At 45.2% G+C, this 14,497-nt stretch overlaps 1 protein-coding gene across 7 annotated transcripts in view; it reads right to left on the bottom strand.

Annotated features, from left to right (window-relative positions):
- LOC134346925 (vigilin-like) overlaps positions 1–14,497 on the bottom strand; it is a 269,588-nt gene that overhangs the window by 32,147 nt on the left and 222,944 nt on the right. For all 7 annotated transcript variants that reach the window (XM_063048789.1, XM_063048785.1, XM_063048790.1 and 4 more), the window contains 4 exons: positions 13,614–13,832; positions 8,971–9,192; positions 6,047–6,265; positions 3,070–3,208 (listed from right to left, as the gene is read on the bottom strand). In XM_063048789.1, the coding sequence (XP_062904859.1) occupies positions 3,070–3,208; positions 6,047–6,265; positions 8,971–9,192; positions 13,614–13,832 (799 nt within the window). The remainder of the gene's footprint in view (positions 1–3,069; positions 3,209–6,046; positions 6,266–8,970; positions 9,193–13,613; positions 13,833–14,497) is intronic.

Genomic DNA, 14,497 nt, shown 5'->3' with positions numbered 1-14,497 from the left:
ACTGTGGGACGAAACCTGAGCACCCGGAGGAAACCCATACAGTCACATGGAGAACGTACAAACTTCTTACAGACAGCACCGGGAATTGAGCCCTAAAGCATTGTGCTGGCCGTTACACTACTGTGCCACCTCGTATGTTCCCTTCTACTTTCTCGCCCTAGGGAAAAGTCTTTGGCTGTCCTCTCGATCTTTGCCTCTTATCATCTTGTACACCTCTATCAAGTCACCAAAGGGGAAGTTAGGAGGACACACACCAATCTTCACTGAGGGGTCTGCAGTGGACAGGGTCAAGAAAGGGTAAGCAGTTCCAAGTTCTTGGGCATCAACATCTCACAGGATTTATCCCAACGTAATCATGAAGAAGGGGCACTCGTGCCTCTGCTTTGTTAGGAGTTTAAGGAACCAAAGGCTCTGGCACTTTTCTACAGGTGTATAATGGTGAGCATTCTGACTGGATGCATCCCCACCCGGTATGAAGGCTCCACTGCACAGGATCGCAAGAGGCTGCAGAGGGTTGTAAATTCAGGCAGCTCCATCATGGGCGCTACCTTCCACACCATCAAGGACATCTTCAAAAGACTGCACCTATCATTAAGGACCCCAGCCATCCAACACATGCTCTCTTCCTGTTACTACCATCAGGAAGGAAGTGAAAACCCACACTCAGCACAAAGGAACAGCTTCTTCTCCTCTGCCATCTGATTTCTGAATAATCCTGCTATTCCTCTTTCGCACTATTTAATTTTATTGTAAATTATTATGCCCACACTGCAGCTGCAAAATAACATGTTTCACGACTTTTTTCAGTGGTGATAAAACTGATCCTGGTTCATTCTTCCACTCCTGTTTTCTCAGCACAGATCCCCATCACATCCCAGCCACCATGCCACACTTCTTCCTCCTTCATTTCTTTTCCGAGCTCCCCACTCGGCTCCTGTTACATGCTCCTGAGCCCAGGCCTTGTCCCAGCTCCAACCCTGCCAGATCTTCACCACTGCCTCCTTTCGCCAACCTCCCCCTCTCCAATGCTGAGTGTTCTGTGTGCACGGAGCAAGAACGTCAATGGAGTAGCATGATTAAACATTTTTACTGAGTCAGTTTAGTGCTGCCACACGCTGGACAACCTGCAGTGAGCGTCCTCTGGTGAGGAAGCCATCGTCCCAGCAGATGAACTAATGGATGCTTTATCAAGGGAAGAGAAGATTCCCAGTTCACTGACCTGACATCAGCTAACCAGCAAGGCACAGAGTTAGAAGCTATACACCCCCCCCACCATTGGCAGCCCACGAAGGTGGCTGGTACCAAGCTGGTGCTGGAGAAGAGTCTGTGTGGCCTATTGCTGACGTCAGCTCGCTGTGCCTGCATTGTAGGCCTCTGCGTTCGCTTGGTGTCTCTCTCTTTTGATGACGTTGGAGGATGTTACCGAGGTTTTACGTTTATGGATTGGACTGTGGACTTTTTCCAGTCTTATGATTTTTATATTTTGTTTCTGTCTATTCTTTCTTGTTTTTTTAGTGCAGGTGGAGGGGGTTGGGGTGTTTTTTTTTGTGTGTGGGGGTGGGTTTGATGTTTCTCTTTGAACAACTTCCATGGTTTTACCTTGTTTGGCGGCTATCTGGAGAAGACGAATCCCAGAGTTGTATACGGCATACATACTTGGATAATTAATGAACCTTTGAGACAATTCATAACTTTTCTGTTTACCTCATTTATTTCCTTCCTCTGTGATCCCCATCTACAGGGGAGAGTTTTGAACTGTATCAGATCAACTGCGGCCAATTGGGCCTCCTACATGTGGAGGGCTCTCTCTGGGTTTTTGAGTGTGCATGTTTTCTCGTCTTGTTGAGTCTGGTTTGTAGCTCCCGCACAGTGAATTGCACAGCATGTACCGTGGCTAACATGCCGCAGAAAAATGTCAAATCAGAACACTCTGTTGTCACCCTTGCTCCATGCATATCTAACACTGCCAGTCTTTACTATGAGTTTCACGGGAGAAAGACATTTCATTACATCCTGATGTGCACAACAAGAAACTGAATCTGAACATCAATTGCCTCAATTTCGTCCACACCCCTCGCCTCCTCTAATCCCCCCCACTGAACGCTCAGCACTCTGTTCACTTCGTTCCAATCCCAACCCAGAGGGAGATGCTGCTTAACACATGGTGGAATGATCAGTATTTTTAAAAATTGTTTTTAAATTTATAAAAAACAACAAAAAATATTGTCACAGTAGTATAGTGGTTAGCGTAACGCTATCACAACGCCTATGGTAACATTGGGGTATTTATGTAAATTTCTATTTGTTTATTGATTGGTTGATGGATTGATTGACTGACTGACTGACAGTGTTGATATGGCCCTTCCGGCCCTCTGAGCCGTGCCCCTACCAATCCCCTAATTTAATCCTAGTCTAATCACGGCACAATTTACAATGATCAATTAATCTACCAACTGGTATGTCTTTGCGATGTGGGAAAAAACCAGTCACGGGGAGAACGTACAAACACCTCACAGGCAGCAGCGGGAAATGAACCCGGGTTGCTGGTACTGCAAAGTGTTGTACTAACCACTACACCATCGTTTCCTCTGGGTGCTCCGGTTTACTCCTACAGTCCAAAGACATATGGGTTAGAACTTGAGTAAGTTGTGGGCATGCTATGTTGGCACCGGAAGCACAATCCTCACTGATTTGATTCGATGCAAATGATACATTTTCGCTGAAGGCTTTCATGTGCAAGTGACAAATAAAACTGATTTTTATTTTTACCTCTCTCCAGCAGACTGTTGGTTGATCTAAAATAACCAATGAGTTGAGTCAAGGTTCACGGAGACACAACTAGATGATGGAATCCTAGCGGGTCGGGCAGCATCTGTTGAGTTGATGTTTGGGATCGAGACCCTTCATCTGGCCTTGACTCAAACGTTCACCGTCCATTCCTCTCCACATGTGCTGCCTGACCTGCTGAGTTCCTCCGGTGATTGTTGTGTTGCTCTGGGACGTGAATCATGCTGATGTTTCCTAGGCTACTGAGGCCACAGGACAGCATTCACCCCATCGGAAACATACCTTGGTTATCATCTCGCTCAGGGAATTTGATCAGCACGTCGCAGTCCCTCGTGATCTGTTGCACCTTGGAGCCCTTCAGGCCCATGACCGCTCGGTGGAATCGCTGTGGGATCACACATTCCAGGGTCACCTGTGCCTCCTGTGAAGACATGGTCAAAGAAAAAACAGAAATCAGAACGAGTACAGGGCGATTATGAGGGGCTACATTCCGAGGAAATGTCTTACATCGATTTTCCATAATGTTAAGCCTCAGTATCTGTGCGTAAGGTGGGATGGCAGAGTGGAGATACGTCTCTACCAAAGGACTCCTTCCCTCCGTTAGCCCGCAGCGCACCCTTGGGCAAGGCTCCCTAGGGTGGTTATAGCCGGAGGGGAGGGGATGGTGGTAATGGGGATAAGTTCCTCCTACCTATGAAATGCTCCCAGTGGTGTGCATCTCAAATAGCCTCTGACAACCACTTAGCTACTAAGCCTGGAGGAACCATTTTTACTGACAGGAGAAAGGGAAAAGGTGGTTTACTCATCTCCTTCCACCTTAGGCCACAAACTTATCAATCACCCCTGATGAGTTATTAACTTCAAACTTTCTGCATAATCACTCAAAGAGTTGAACTGCATGTAATGAGAGCTGTATAACTCATCTCCTTCTACCTTAGGTCACGAACTTATCAATCACCCCTGCTGTGAACACTTTCTGGAGGTCCAAGATCCGTATGCTCCACGACCTCTGGACTGAGTGTGTAAATGTAAGAGGGCACTATATTGAAAAATAAATGTGCTAGGTTTTCTAAAACTGACACCTTCTACCTCAGGCCACGAACTTATCAATCACCCCTCGTAGAAGCGGAATTAGGCCATTTGGGACCATCGAGTCTGCTCTGCCATGTGATCATGGCTGATCCATTTCCACCTCAGCCCCAATCCCCCGCCTTCTCCAAGTATCCCTTCATGCCTTGACTAATCAAGAATCTATCAACATCTGCCTTAAATATACTCAATGATTTGGCCTCCTCAGCTACCTGTGACAACAAATTCCACTGATGTACTATTCTGTGGCTAACAAAATTTTCTCTCTTTTCCAACAGATATCACATTCTTGAACCAGCCTGCACAACCCTAACCTTACCTCAGCACCGGAACACCAGGGACCAGCTCTTGCACTGCCACTGTCTTGTCTGTGATTGTATTTTTTTTAACTAATGACTAATGTTGTTTTGCAGTATTGTGTAATGTATGCATAATTTATGTGCAACCTATTCTACAGTGTGTGTTGTCTGTTTTTATGTGCCTGTGATGCTGCTACAAGCAAGTTTTGCATGATACATGTACCTCATTCTACTCATGCAATAAACAACCACACCCATATTCCGTATCTGTATACACACTAGTCCTCACTGAGGGGTTAGCAGCGGAGAGTGAGCAGCTTCAAGCTCCTGGGTGTCAACATCTAAGGATCTGTCCTGGGACCAACCCATTGATGCAATCATGAAGAAGGCATGCCAACGGCCCTACTTTGTTAGAGGATTGAGATTTTTGTCACCAAAGACGCTTGTAAATTTCTAGAGATACTCAGTTTTTTCATTGGCTGCATTATTACCTGATATAGGTGGGATGGCAGAGTGGAGATGTCTCTACCAAAGGAGGTGTCAGATGCTCCTTCCCTCTGCTAGCCTTCAGTTCACCCTTGGGCAAGATGTAACACCTGCTTAGCACCCCCCCCCCCCACCCAGATCAGGGTCACGTGAAGCCAGGGGAGCAGGTGATGGATGGTCATATGAGCAGCTGGTGGATATCACAAGATCCAGTGATGCCAAGCAGCCAATCTTGAAGATATTGGTAATGACTGGGGTCACCCATCTTGTAAAGACATTACCCAGAAGAAAGCAATGGCAAACCACTACTGTAGAAAAATTTGCCAAGAACAATTATGATTATGGAAAGACCATGATCGCCCATGTCATACGATACGGCACATGATGATGATGATAGAGCCTCCAATGCACAGTATTACAAGAGGCTGTAGAGGGCTCCATCACTGGCACAACTCTCCCTACCATTGAGGACATCTTCAAGAGGCAGTACCTCAAGAAGTTAGCACCTTTAAAAGGCAACATCCATCGTAAAAGACCCTCATCATTTGGAACATGCCTTCTTCTCATTACTCCCATTAGGAAGGAGGCGCAGAAGAATAAAATGCACACTCATCGGTTCAGAAAGAACTTCTTGCCCACCCGCCATCAGATTCCTGAATGGTTCATCAACACTACCTCATTTTTCCTTTAATTTTGTACTATTTAATTTGCCGTGGAGAGCATTCTAATTGGCCGCATCACCGTCTGGCACGGGTTGGGGGGGGCACTGCACTGGATCGAAATGAGCTGCAGAGAGTTGTAAAGTTAGTCAGCTCCATCAAGGGCACTAGCCTCTCCAGCATCCAGGACTTCAAGGATCCCCATCACCCAGGACATGCTCTCTTCTCATTGCTACCATCAAGGAGGAGATACAGAAGCCTAAAGGCACACACTCAACAATTCGGGAACAACTTCTTCTCCTCTGCCATCTGATTTCTGAATGGACATTGAACTTATGAACACTATCTCACTACATTTTTGCACTAATTATTGAACCTGACTTTTTAATACATATCTTACAGTGATTCACAGTTTTATTATTTTTATTGCAATGTATTGCTGCTGCATAACAACAAATTTCATGACATAAGCCGGTGATATTAAACCTGATTTTGATTTTTATAATTTTACACTGTACTGCTGCTTCAAAACAGCAAATTCCATATCGTATATGAGTGATAATAAAACTGAGCCTGTTGTCTCAAATATTTTGGATGGTAATTTGTGAATTTCCATATGAGGTCTCAGTCCATGGGATCTCACTGTGCACAGTGGTAACTATGACACAAGATAAACGAATGGGTGGGCGGTTGTGAGCGGTGGTACAGACTTTGCAACATGCTTACCAGGTCCCCAATGATCTCCTGTATCCGGCGTTTGGCTGCTTCCACGCAATCCTTCGCCCCCTTCAGCATCACCCTGTCACTCTGCACCCCAGTACGGGGAAAGCTGACAGTCACACCCCCGTACTCCTCGGCGATCTCCCGCAGCACCTGGCCCCGGCGTGCCACAAAGTGCCGGTGATACTTGGGGTCCACGATCATCAGGTCTTCAATGACGTTATCCTGCAGGGTGTGAAGGCGGGGGAGAGAAGGATGATCAAGGTATGAGCTCATCTAGTGTGTGTGCCCGATATTTGTGATACCTTCTCTTTCTATAAACCCCAACATCCAATTTCTGTCTCCCCCCCCCTTTCACCCGTCACTGACCCTGTTCAGTCCAAGTTCAAGCTCAGTTTATGGTCATTCAACCGTACACATGTACATCACCAAATGAAACAATTTTCCTCCGGACCAAGGTGCATAACACAGTCCATATAACTCACACACATAACACATAAAGTAATAAAGTAAATTAACAAGTAGTAAAATATATTCCGGAAGTTTTCTGCTTCAGACCTGAGACCCACCTTCAAAATAGTAAAACGCTGGAAAAACTCAGCAAGTCGGAGAGCATCAGTAGAGGGAAATGGACTGTCATTTGCACAACTTAAGTGCAGTACGAGATTGTAAATGTCAGGGTGCTGAGGCTGGAGGAGAGGGACAGGCTGGTTCAACTCACTGCTCTGCAAGGTTTACTTGTCTCTGCTCTGAACTGTGGCCTGCAACTAACAGGCTCTTGAATCAGCTGCAGTAATGACTGGCTTTGTGGCTGCGGACTCACTTTCGAGAACTTCAATCTTTAGTTTGCTTTTGTTGATTGCACGATTTGTTTTTTTTCCCTGCACATTGGGGTGTTTGACAGTCTTCTTTTAAAAAGGGTTCTATTAGGTTTCTTTGTTTTGTGGCTGCCAGTAAGGAGACGAATTTCAAAGTTCTATAACGTATATATTGATAGTAAATGTACTTTGAACTTTGATACTGATTCATCCATGGAGGGAAATAAACAGTCGACTTTTCAGACCAAGTCGTCCTGATGAAGGGTCTTGGCCCGTTTGTTCGTCTCCACGGATGATGCCTGACCTGCTGAGTTCCTCAAGCATTGTATGTGTGTTGCTCCTTCCTATTTCTGTTAACTAGATTCCATGTAATATCATGCACCTCAGTTATGTCTCCACTTAGCCTCCTCTGATCTAAAAGGAAAAAAAAATCAAGCTTAAAGGAGACACAAAAGAGACTGCAGATGTTGAAAATCTGAGTAAATATGCTAGAGGAACTCAACAGGTCAGGTAGCAACTGTGGGTGAAATATACAGTCCAGAACCAACACCAGGACCAATCCAGATGAGGGTTTCAACCCAAATTTCACTGCCCATTTCCCTCCATAGATGCTGCCTGCCCTGCTGAGTTCCTCCAGCATTTTGTGTGTCAATTCAAATTTCTCATAGCTATTATTTTCTAGCCCAGGCAGTGGCTTTGTATGGTGAGAGTCCTCAATGTTGGATGTTGCCTTTTGAAGGTACTATATTGTTGAGGCACTGCCTCTTAAAGATGTCCTTATAACAGGGAGGGTTATAGCAGCAACAGAGCCCTCTACAGTTTCTTATAATACTGTGCACTGAAGGCTTCATCACCTTCATTATGTGCCATGTTGTATGACGCAGGCAATCATGGTCTTTGACTATGGTTGTTCTTGGCAAATGTTCCTAGAGAAGTGGCCATTGTCTTCTTCTGGGGAGTGTCTTTACAAGATGGGTGACCCCAGCAATTATCAATATTGTTCAGAGAATTGTCTGCCTGGTGACAGTGGTCACATAACCAGGATTTGTGATATGCACCAGCTGCTCATACGACCATCCACCACCTGATCCCGTGACTAAGCAATTGCCATACCTTGCCTAAGGGTAACCTGCAGGTTAGCTGAGTGAAGGAGCATCTTACACCTCCTTTGTGTTACTACCTGTTATGCCATTGGCATTTAGGGCAGCAATGAAGGTCCTCCATCTCTGGTGGTGTTCAGGGCTTCCTTCCTCGTGTCGATAGCTCAGTTTTCACTACTGAGAGTCATGCAAGTCCCAGGTGGAGACTCAGGAATACCGTTGCACTCAGATGTAGAAAGATTCTTCAATGCTGTTTCCGGAACGGTTTTGTTTTACTAGCCCTGAGCTGAAACCCCAAACGTGGAGGACTGGTGGACCACTATGGCCTCTATCCTTTGACCTATTTGGCATGGGTGACCCTACTCAGAAACAAAGCCTAAAGCCTTGACTCCAGCCAGCATAGCTCTCTGGATTATTGAGGCTTCAAGCCCCTAAACCCTATGACAAGGTTGTGGTCCTCCGGGAGGCTTACACCTCCTTTGGTAGAGACGTATCTTCAATCGGAGGAAAAGGTACAGGAGCCTGAAGACCCACATTCAATAATTCAGGAACAGTTTGTTCCCCTCTGCAATCAGATTACTAAATGGTCCACGAACGCTACCTGATTATTCCTTTACTTCTTGCACTATTTGTAATTTATGGTAATTTTATGCTTATGCCGGGCACTTGTAGGTGGTGGACTGCAGAAATTGTTATTGGAAGGGATGATAGAAGGAAAGAGAGAAAGAGGAAGGCAGCGAACCACTTGGTACGATAATGTGAGGCAATGGACTGGGTTGAGTTATGCTGAGGCCAGAAAAAGAGCGCAAGATCAAAGAAGATGGAGGTGCATAGCCACCAATCCTGGATTCGGGACGGCACCCACTGACTGACTAACTGATACTTTTGCTTGGTACTGCTGCAAAACAACAAATTTCATGACAGGCAAGTCAGCAATAATAAACCTGAATCTGATATAAGATCTTTCTTGTAACATAGTGGAGAGAGGGGGTGAGAGGATGAGGGTACTCACCAAGTTCTTGATGAGAATCTCCAGCTCTTTGTGTGCCTGCTTAATGGCTTCCTCTTTGCCGACAATGGTGATCAGCTCCTGGTCCCTGTCATCGGCTGCTGGGAAGATGATCCTGGCCCCAGTACGGTCGCGCACTTTGCGGATGTTCCCCCCACCGCGGCCGATGAGGAACTTGTGGTACTCTGGTTTGGCGTGCAACTCCACGGTGCAGTTGTTGATTTGCTGTAGTGTTGGGGGGGGGATGGAGAGAAGGGACTCTGTGAACAGAACTGGAGGTCATAGCTTAAGGGTGAAGGGTGAAATATTTAAGGGGAACCTGAGGGGGAACTTCTTCACTCAGAGGGTGGTGCAAGTGTGGAACAAGGTGCCAGTGGAAATGGTGGATGCAGATTCGATTGCGACAAGTTTGGAGAAGTACATGAATGGCAGTGATGTGGAGGGCTATGGTCGAGGTGCATTGCAATAGGACTACGCAGAATAACATGCACAAAATGCCGGAGGAATTCTTCAAATCCGAATTCCCATTCCCATTCCAATGTGTCGTTCCATGGCTTCCTCTTGTGCCAAGATGAGTCCATCCTCAGGATGGAGGAGCAACACCTTATATTTCGTCTGGGTATCCTCCAAACATGATGGCATGAATATCTATTTCTCCTTCTGGTAAACAATCCTCCCTCCTTCCTCTACTCCCCGCTCTGACCTTTTAACTCCCCTCCTTCTCACTCTCCTATGGTCCACTCTCCCCACCTATCAGATTCCCTCTTCTCCAGTCCTTGATCTTTCCCATCCACCTGGCTTCACCTATCACCCTCCAGTTATCCCCCTTCCCCTCTCCCCACCTTTTTATTCTGGCATCTTCCCCCTTTCTTCTCAGTCCTGAAGAAGGGTCTTGGTCCAAATCGTTGACAATCTATTCATTTCCATAGATGCCGCCTGGCCTGCTGAGTTCCTCCAGCGTTTTGTGTGAGTTACTGTGGATTTCCAGAATCTGTAGACTTTCTCATGTTTATGATAGCAGAATAACAGTGTAGCATGGACTAGATGGGCCGAAGTGATTGCTTCAGTGCTGTACATCCTTGGGTATGTTGGTTGTCAATGCAAACAACGCATTTCACTGTATGTTTTGATGTGCATGTGATAAATATTTGAATAGGAATAGTGCTCTATGACTCTATTAATGTCGAAGCTCCCCTCTGCAACCCCCCCACTAAGTACGGGACAGTGCAGGGGTAACACACACAAAATGCTGGAGGAACTCAATCAGCAGGTCAGGTGGCATCTATGGAAAAGAGTAAACAGTTGACATTTTGGGCCGAGACCCCTCACCAGGCCTTCTGATGAAGAGGTACATTATGTGAGGGGCTGTGGTGTGTCTAGTGTAAAGGAGATGGATCAAACCAGTCAGCCTTTCAGCCCAGTGCTCCAAGGTATCTCTTTGGTAGGACCATCCAAATCATTCCTTGTCTAGTTTCTCATCATATCTTAATACATTTCATCCATTTTCTTAAAGTTACTATTTTAAAGTAGTTTTAAAGTTTCTAAAGTGGTGGAATTACATAGCATAATAAGATAGGAGCAGAATTAGGCCATGCAGCCCATTCAGTATGCTCTGCCATTTGATCACGGCTAATTTGTTATCTCTCTCAACCCCACTTTCCTGCCTTCTCCCCGTAACCTTTGATATGCTTTCTAATTAAGAACTTCTCAAACTCGGCTTTAATATACCCAATGATTTGGCCTCCACAGGCAAACCATCCTCTGACTGAAGAAATTTCTCTTTATCTCTGTTCTAAAGGCACCAAGTTCCATTCTGACGCTGTGCCCACTGGCCTTGGACTCCCCCACAGAGTCAGAAGCAGGCCCTTCAGCCCACCATATCCATGGCACCCATCTATATGAATCTCATTAGCCAGCATGAGGAAATCTGCAGCCTTCTTTGCCTCAGTGATACAACCTGCATGTCTAGATAATCTTAAATGTGGTGGGAATGTCTTTCTTCAACACCCCCTCAGGCTTAGGGGGCAGATTCCAACTACCCTCTGGGTAAATAAAAATTCCTCCTCAGATCCCTTCTGAACCTCTTCCTCAAGATGGCGCCAGAGAACCACAGTGATGTTCTGCAGCCTGCCGACAATCATGCTAAATATCTTCCAAATTACCCTCAGTGCAATCTGCGGCATGTAATTTCCCTCTGAGTCGAACACTGGTTGAATGCCCAAGTTGGGCAGCTTTTCATTGATCCTGTTACGGTTACTATTCTATACATTTATTGAGTATGCCCATTAAACAATGAATCTCAATATATACATATGGTGACATGAATGTACTGTTGAAATCAGTTTTTTTTACTTTTTTGTAAGATATTAGTTGAATTAATGCAAAACTTTAATAGTTTTAATTGTAGTTTCCTTTTTACTGACTGTATTTTTAACTATCTGTATCCTGTATTTTCAGAGTATGGGGTGGTTAGCCTTCTCTTGCTAGCAGAATGCGGTTTAGCAGTTACGTAACGATTTATTGCCCCTTTTACATTTTTAATTAGCATATTACCTACGTGCTATAATTGTGCAACCGTTGATTGGGTTATTCTCATCGAATGAATTTCTGTGATCTGGAGTATAAAGGTGACAAGATTTTTCCAAAGCGCCATATTGAAGCTATTGAATTTCTTTAATTTCTCACCTTTCATTTGCTCCCTATCACCGGGCTTTTATTTGCTTAGTATCTGTTCTTTGTTTAAACTTTAAAATAAATGCTTGGGAAGAATTAAAGTTTATCGCCCATTCTTGAGTTCCTAAAAGAACCCAGGGATCGAAAGTTACCCAGATCCGACTGTACTTTGATAATAAATTTACTTTTGAAATTTAGTTTGAACTAAACCTATGCCATCTCGTTTAGACACCCCTGCTTTGAGAAGAATTTCCATCTCCCCTATTTAAGCCTCTCCTTATTTTCTCCACACAGACTGCACTGGAGGTCAGGATCAAACCATGTCCCTGGGGCTGTGAGGCAGCAGCTCTACCAACTGAGTACAATACAAAAAAGGGAGATTCACTGGAGTTACTGTAAAAGGTTTAGTCTAATTCCCTTGCCTTTGATCTGGCTCTTTATTAATAGACACTTGAAATCATATTTAACAGGCCTTTCAGGGAGTCATGAAAAGTAGATTTTATTTATTTAGTGATGCAGCACGGAGTAGGCTCTTTGAGCAACCCTAAAACTCCGATTAACCCTAACCTAATCACGGGATAATTTACAATGACCAATTAACCTACCCAGTATATCTTTGGACAGTGGGAGGAAACCGGAGAACTGCGGAAAACCCATGCATTTTACGGGGAGGACGTGCAGAGACTCCTTACAAAACAGCACCGGAATTGAAGTCCGAACTCTGGAACGCCCCGAGATGTAATAGCATTGCGCTACCATGGCGCCCTACAGTAAGAATGTGAGATGTTGAGACTCTGGCAGGTACACAAGGGAATTTCCGTGACACAATCATCACTCCAAGCTCAAGGTCACTGAGGCGGAGGAGGCGATTTAAGTGCTTGTACAAAATGTTGTGAGAGTCTTGGTTTGTTTCTCGTGCTCTGTAACTCAATAAAGAACTGGGAACGTGAATGCTTTATGGTAGCATAGTGGCTTAAATGGCTTTACAGTGCTAGCGATCGGTGATTGGGGTTCAATTCCCACCGTGGTCTGTAAGGAGTTAGCACGTTCTCCTTCTGACTGTGTGGGTTTTATGCTGGTGCTCCAGCTTCCTCCCATATTCCAAGGACATACAGGTTAGGGTTAGTAAGCTGCAAGTATGCTATATTGGTGCTCAAAGCAGGGTGACACTTGGGGGCTCCTCCCAGCTAATCATCAATGCAAATGGCTCAATTTCACCATATGTTTCGATAATTCAAACAATAGCAATCTTTAATATGCAATAACATCAAGTATTGGTGTTGATATTAGGAGGTGGCACGGTAGCGTAGTGGTTAGCATAATGCTTTAATGCACCAATTGTAAGAGTTGAGGTTCAATTTTCACCACTATCTGTGAGAAGCTTGTACTGCGTGATTTGCTTCAAGTGCTCCAGTTTCCACCCATAGTCAAGTCAAGTTTATTGTCATTTAACTATATACACGTATACTGTCAAATGAGACACTTCTCAGGACCAGGGTGTAAAACACTGTAGCACACATAACACACAATAATTTAGGAAAGTGAGGGTAAAATCTACATTGTGCACAAGTTAAATATTGTGTGGTACAGAACATTCTTACTTTGAATGCGATGCGGTTGGGTGTTCAGAAGCCTAATGGCCTGAGGGAGGGAACTGTTTCCCATGCTGACCATTCTTGCTTTTATTCATCAGAGTCTCCTGCCTGATGGTAGAAAGTCAAAGAGGATGCCAGATGGATGGGTGGGATCCTTGATAGTACTATGGGCCCTGCGTACACAGCGCTCCTGATAAGTGTCCCCAGTGGATGGTAGGGAGAGCAAAAACGTAGGGGTTAGGGTTAGTAAGTTGTGGACATGCTACGTTGGTGTCGCAAGTATGGCAATGACACAAGCAATGCATTTCACTGTATATTTTGACATAAGTGTGACATATAAAGCTAATTTTAAAAAAATGAACATGGTTAGTGAAGTACCTTCTCCTCAGCCAGCTGAAGCAGCTGTTTCTTTGCCTTCTCCACCTCCTCCACAGGACCTCTGATGGTGACTTTGTCGCTGCCTGATCCTTCGGATGGAAAGTGAATGTGCACCCCTCCGCATTCCTCCATCAGCGACCGCACCAGACGTCCCTTGGCCCCGATCAGGGAGTTGTGCAGTTTGGCTGGGATCAAGACATCCACTTCCTTGATGTTTGCCTGAGGTAAAGGCGGCAAGGATTAAACAGAAGGCGCACAAGAAATCAAAACAGATTTCACTTAATAAACACAGGGGATTCTGGAGGTAATCTTGAGCGAGACACACAAGATGCAAGAGGAACACAGCAGGTCAGACAGCATCCGTTGAGGGAAGTAAACAGTCGATCTTTTAGGCTAGAGCTTTCATCAGAACTGGAATGGAAGGAGGCAGAAGCCGGAATAAGAAGGTGGAGGGAGAGAAAGGACTGCAAGTTGACAGGCGATAAATGAGAGGATACGTGGATGACTGGGGGAAGAGGAGATGAAGTAAGAGGCTGGGAGGTGATAAAGGACTGAAGGAGGAGGAATCGTATAGGGGAGGAGAGTGGACCATGGGAGATAGGGAAGAAGAAGGGGCACCAGAAGGAGGTGATAGGCAGATGAGGAGAAGAGAAGGGGTAAAAGGGGAGCCAGAATGGGGAATGGAAAAAGAGAGAGGGGGAGAAGGGGAGAAAAGAGTTCACTTCCTTGGTAAGTGCACTGAATTTCCCCAGTACCGGGGATTTCTAAAATATGCAGGTTAGAATCAGTTGTGAATTTACAATGATACCAAGTCAACAGATTCTAGGGTTACGGTTGGTCAGGATGGTGGAGGGAGGCGAAGAAGTGCTAGAGGGGGAATAAAA

Source organism: Mobula hypostoma, chromosome 5, assembly GCF_963921235.1.
Source record: "Mobula hypostoma chromosome 5, sMobHyp1.1, whole genome shotgun sequence".
Classification (NCBI taxonomy): domain Eukaryota; kingdom Metazoa; phylum Chordata; class Chondrichthyes; order Myliobatiformes; family Myliobatidae; genus Mobula; species Mobula hypostoma.
The sequence above is the reverse complement of the archived record's forward strand: the minus strand, read 5'-3'. Positions and strand labels throughout refer to the sequence as shown.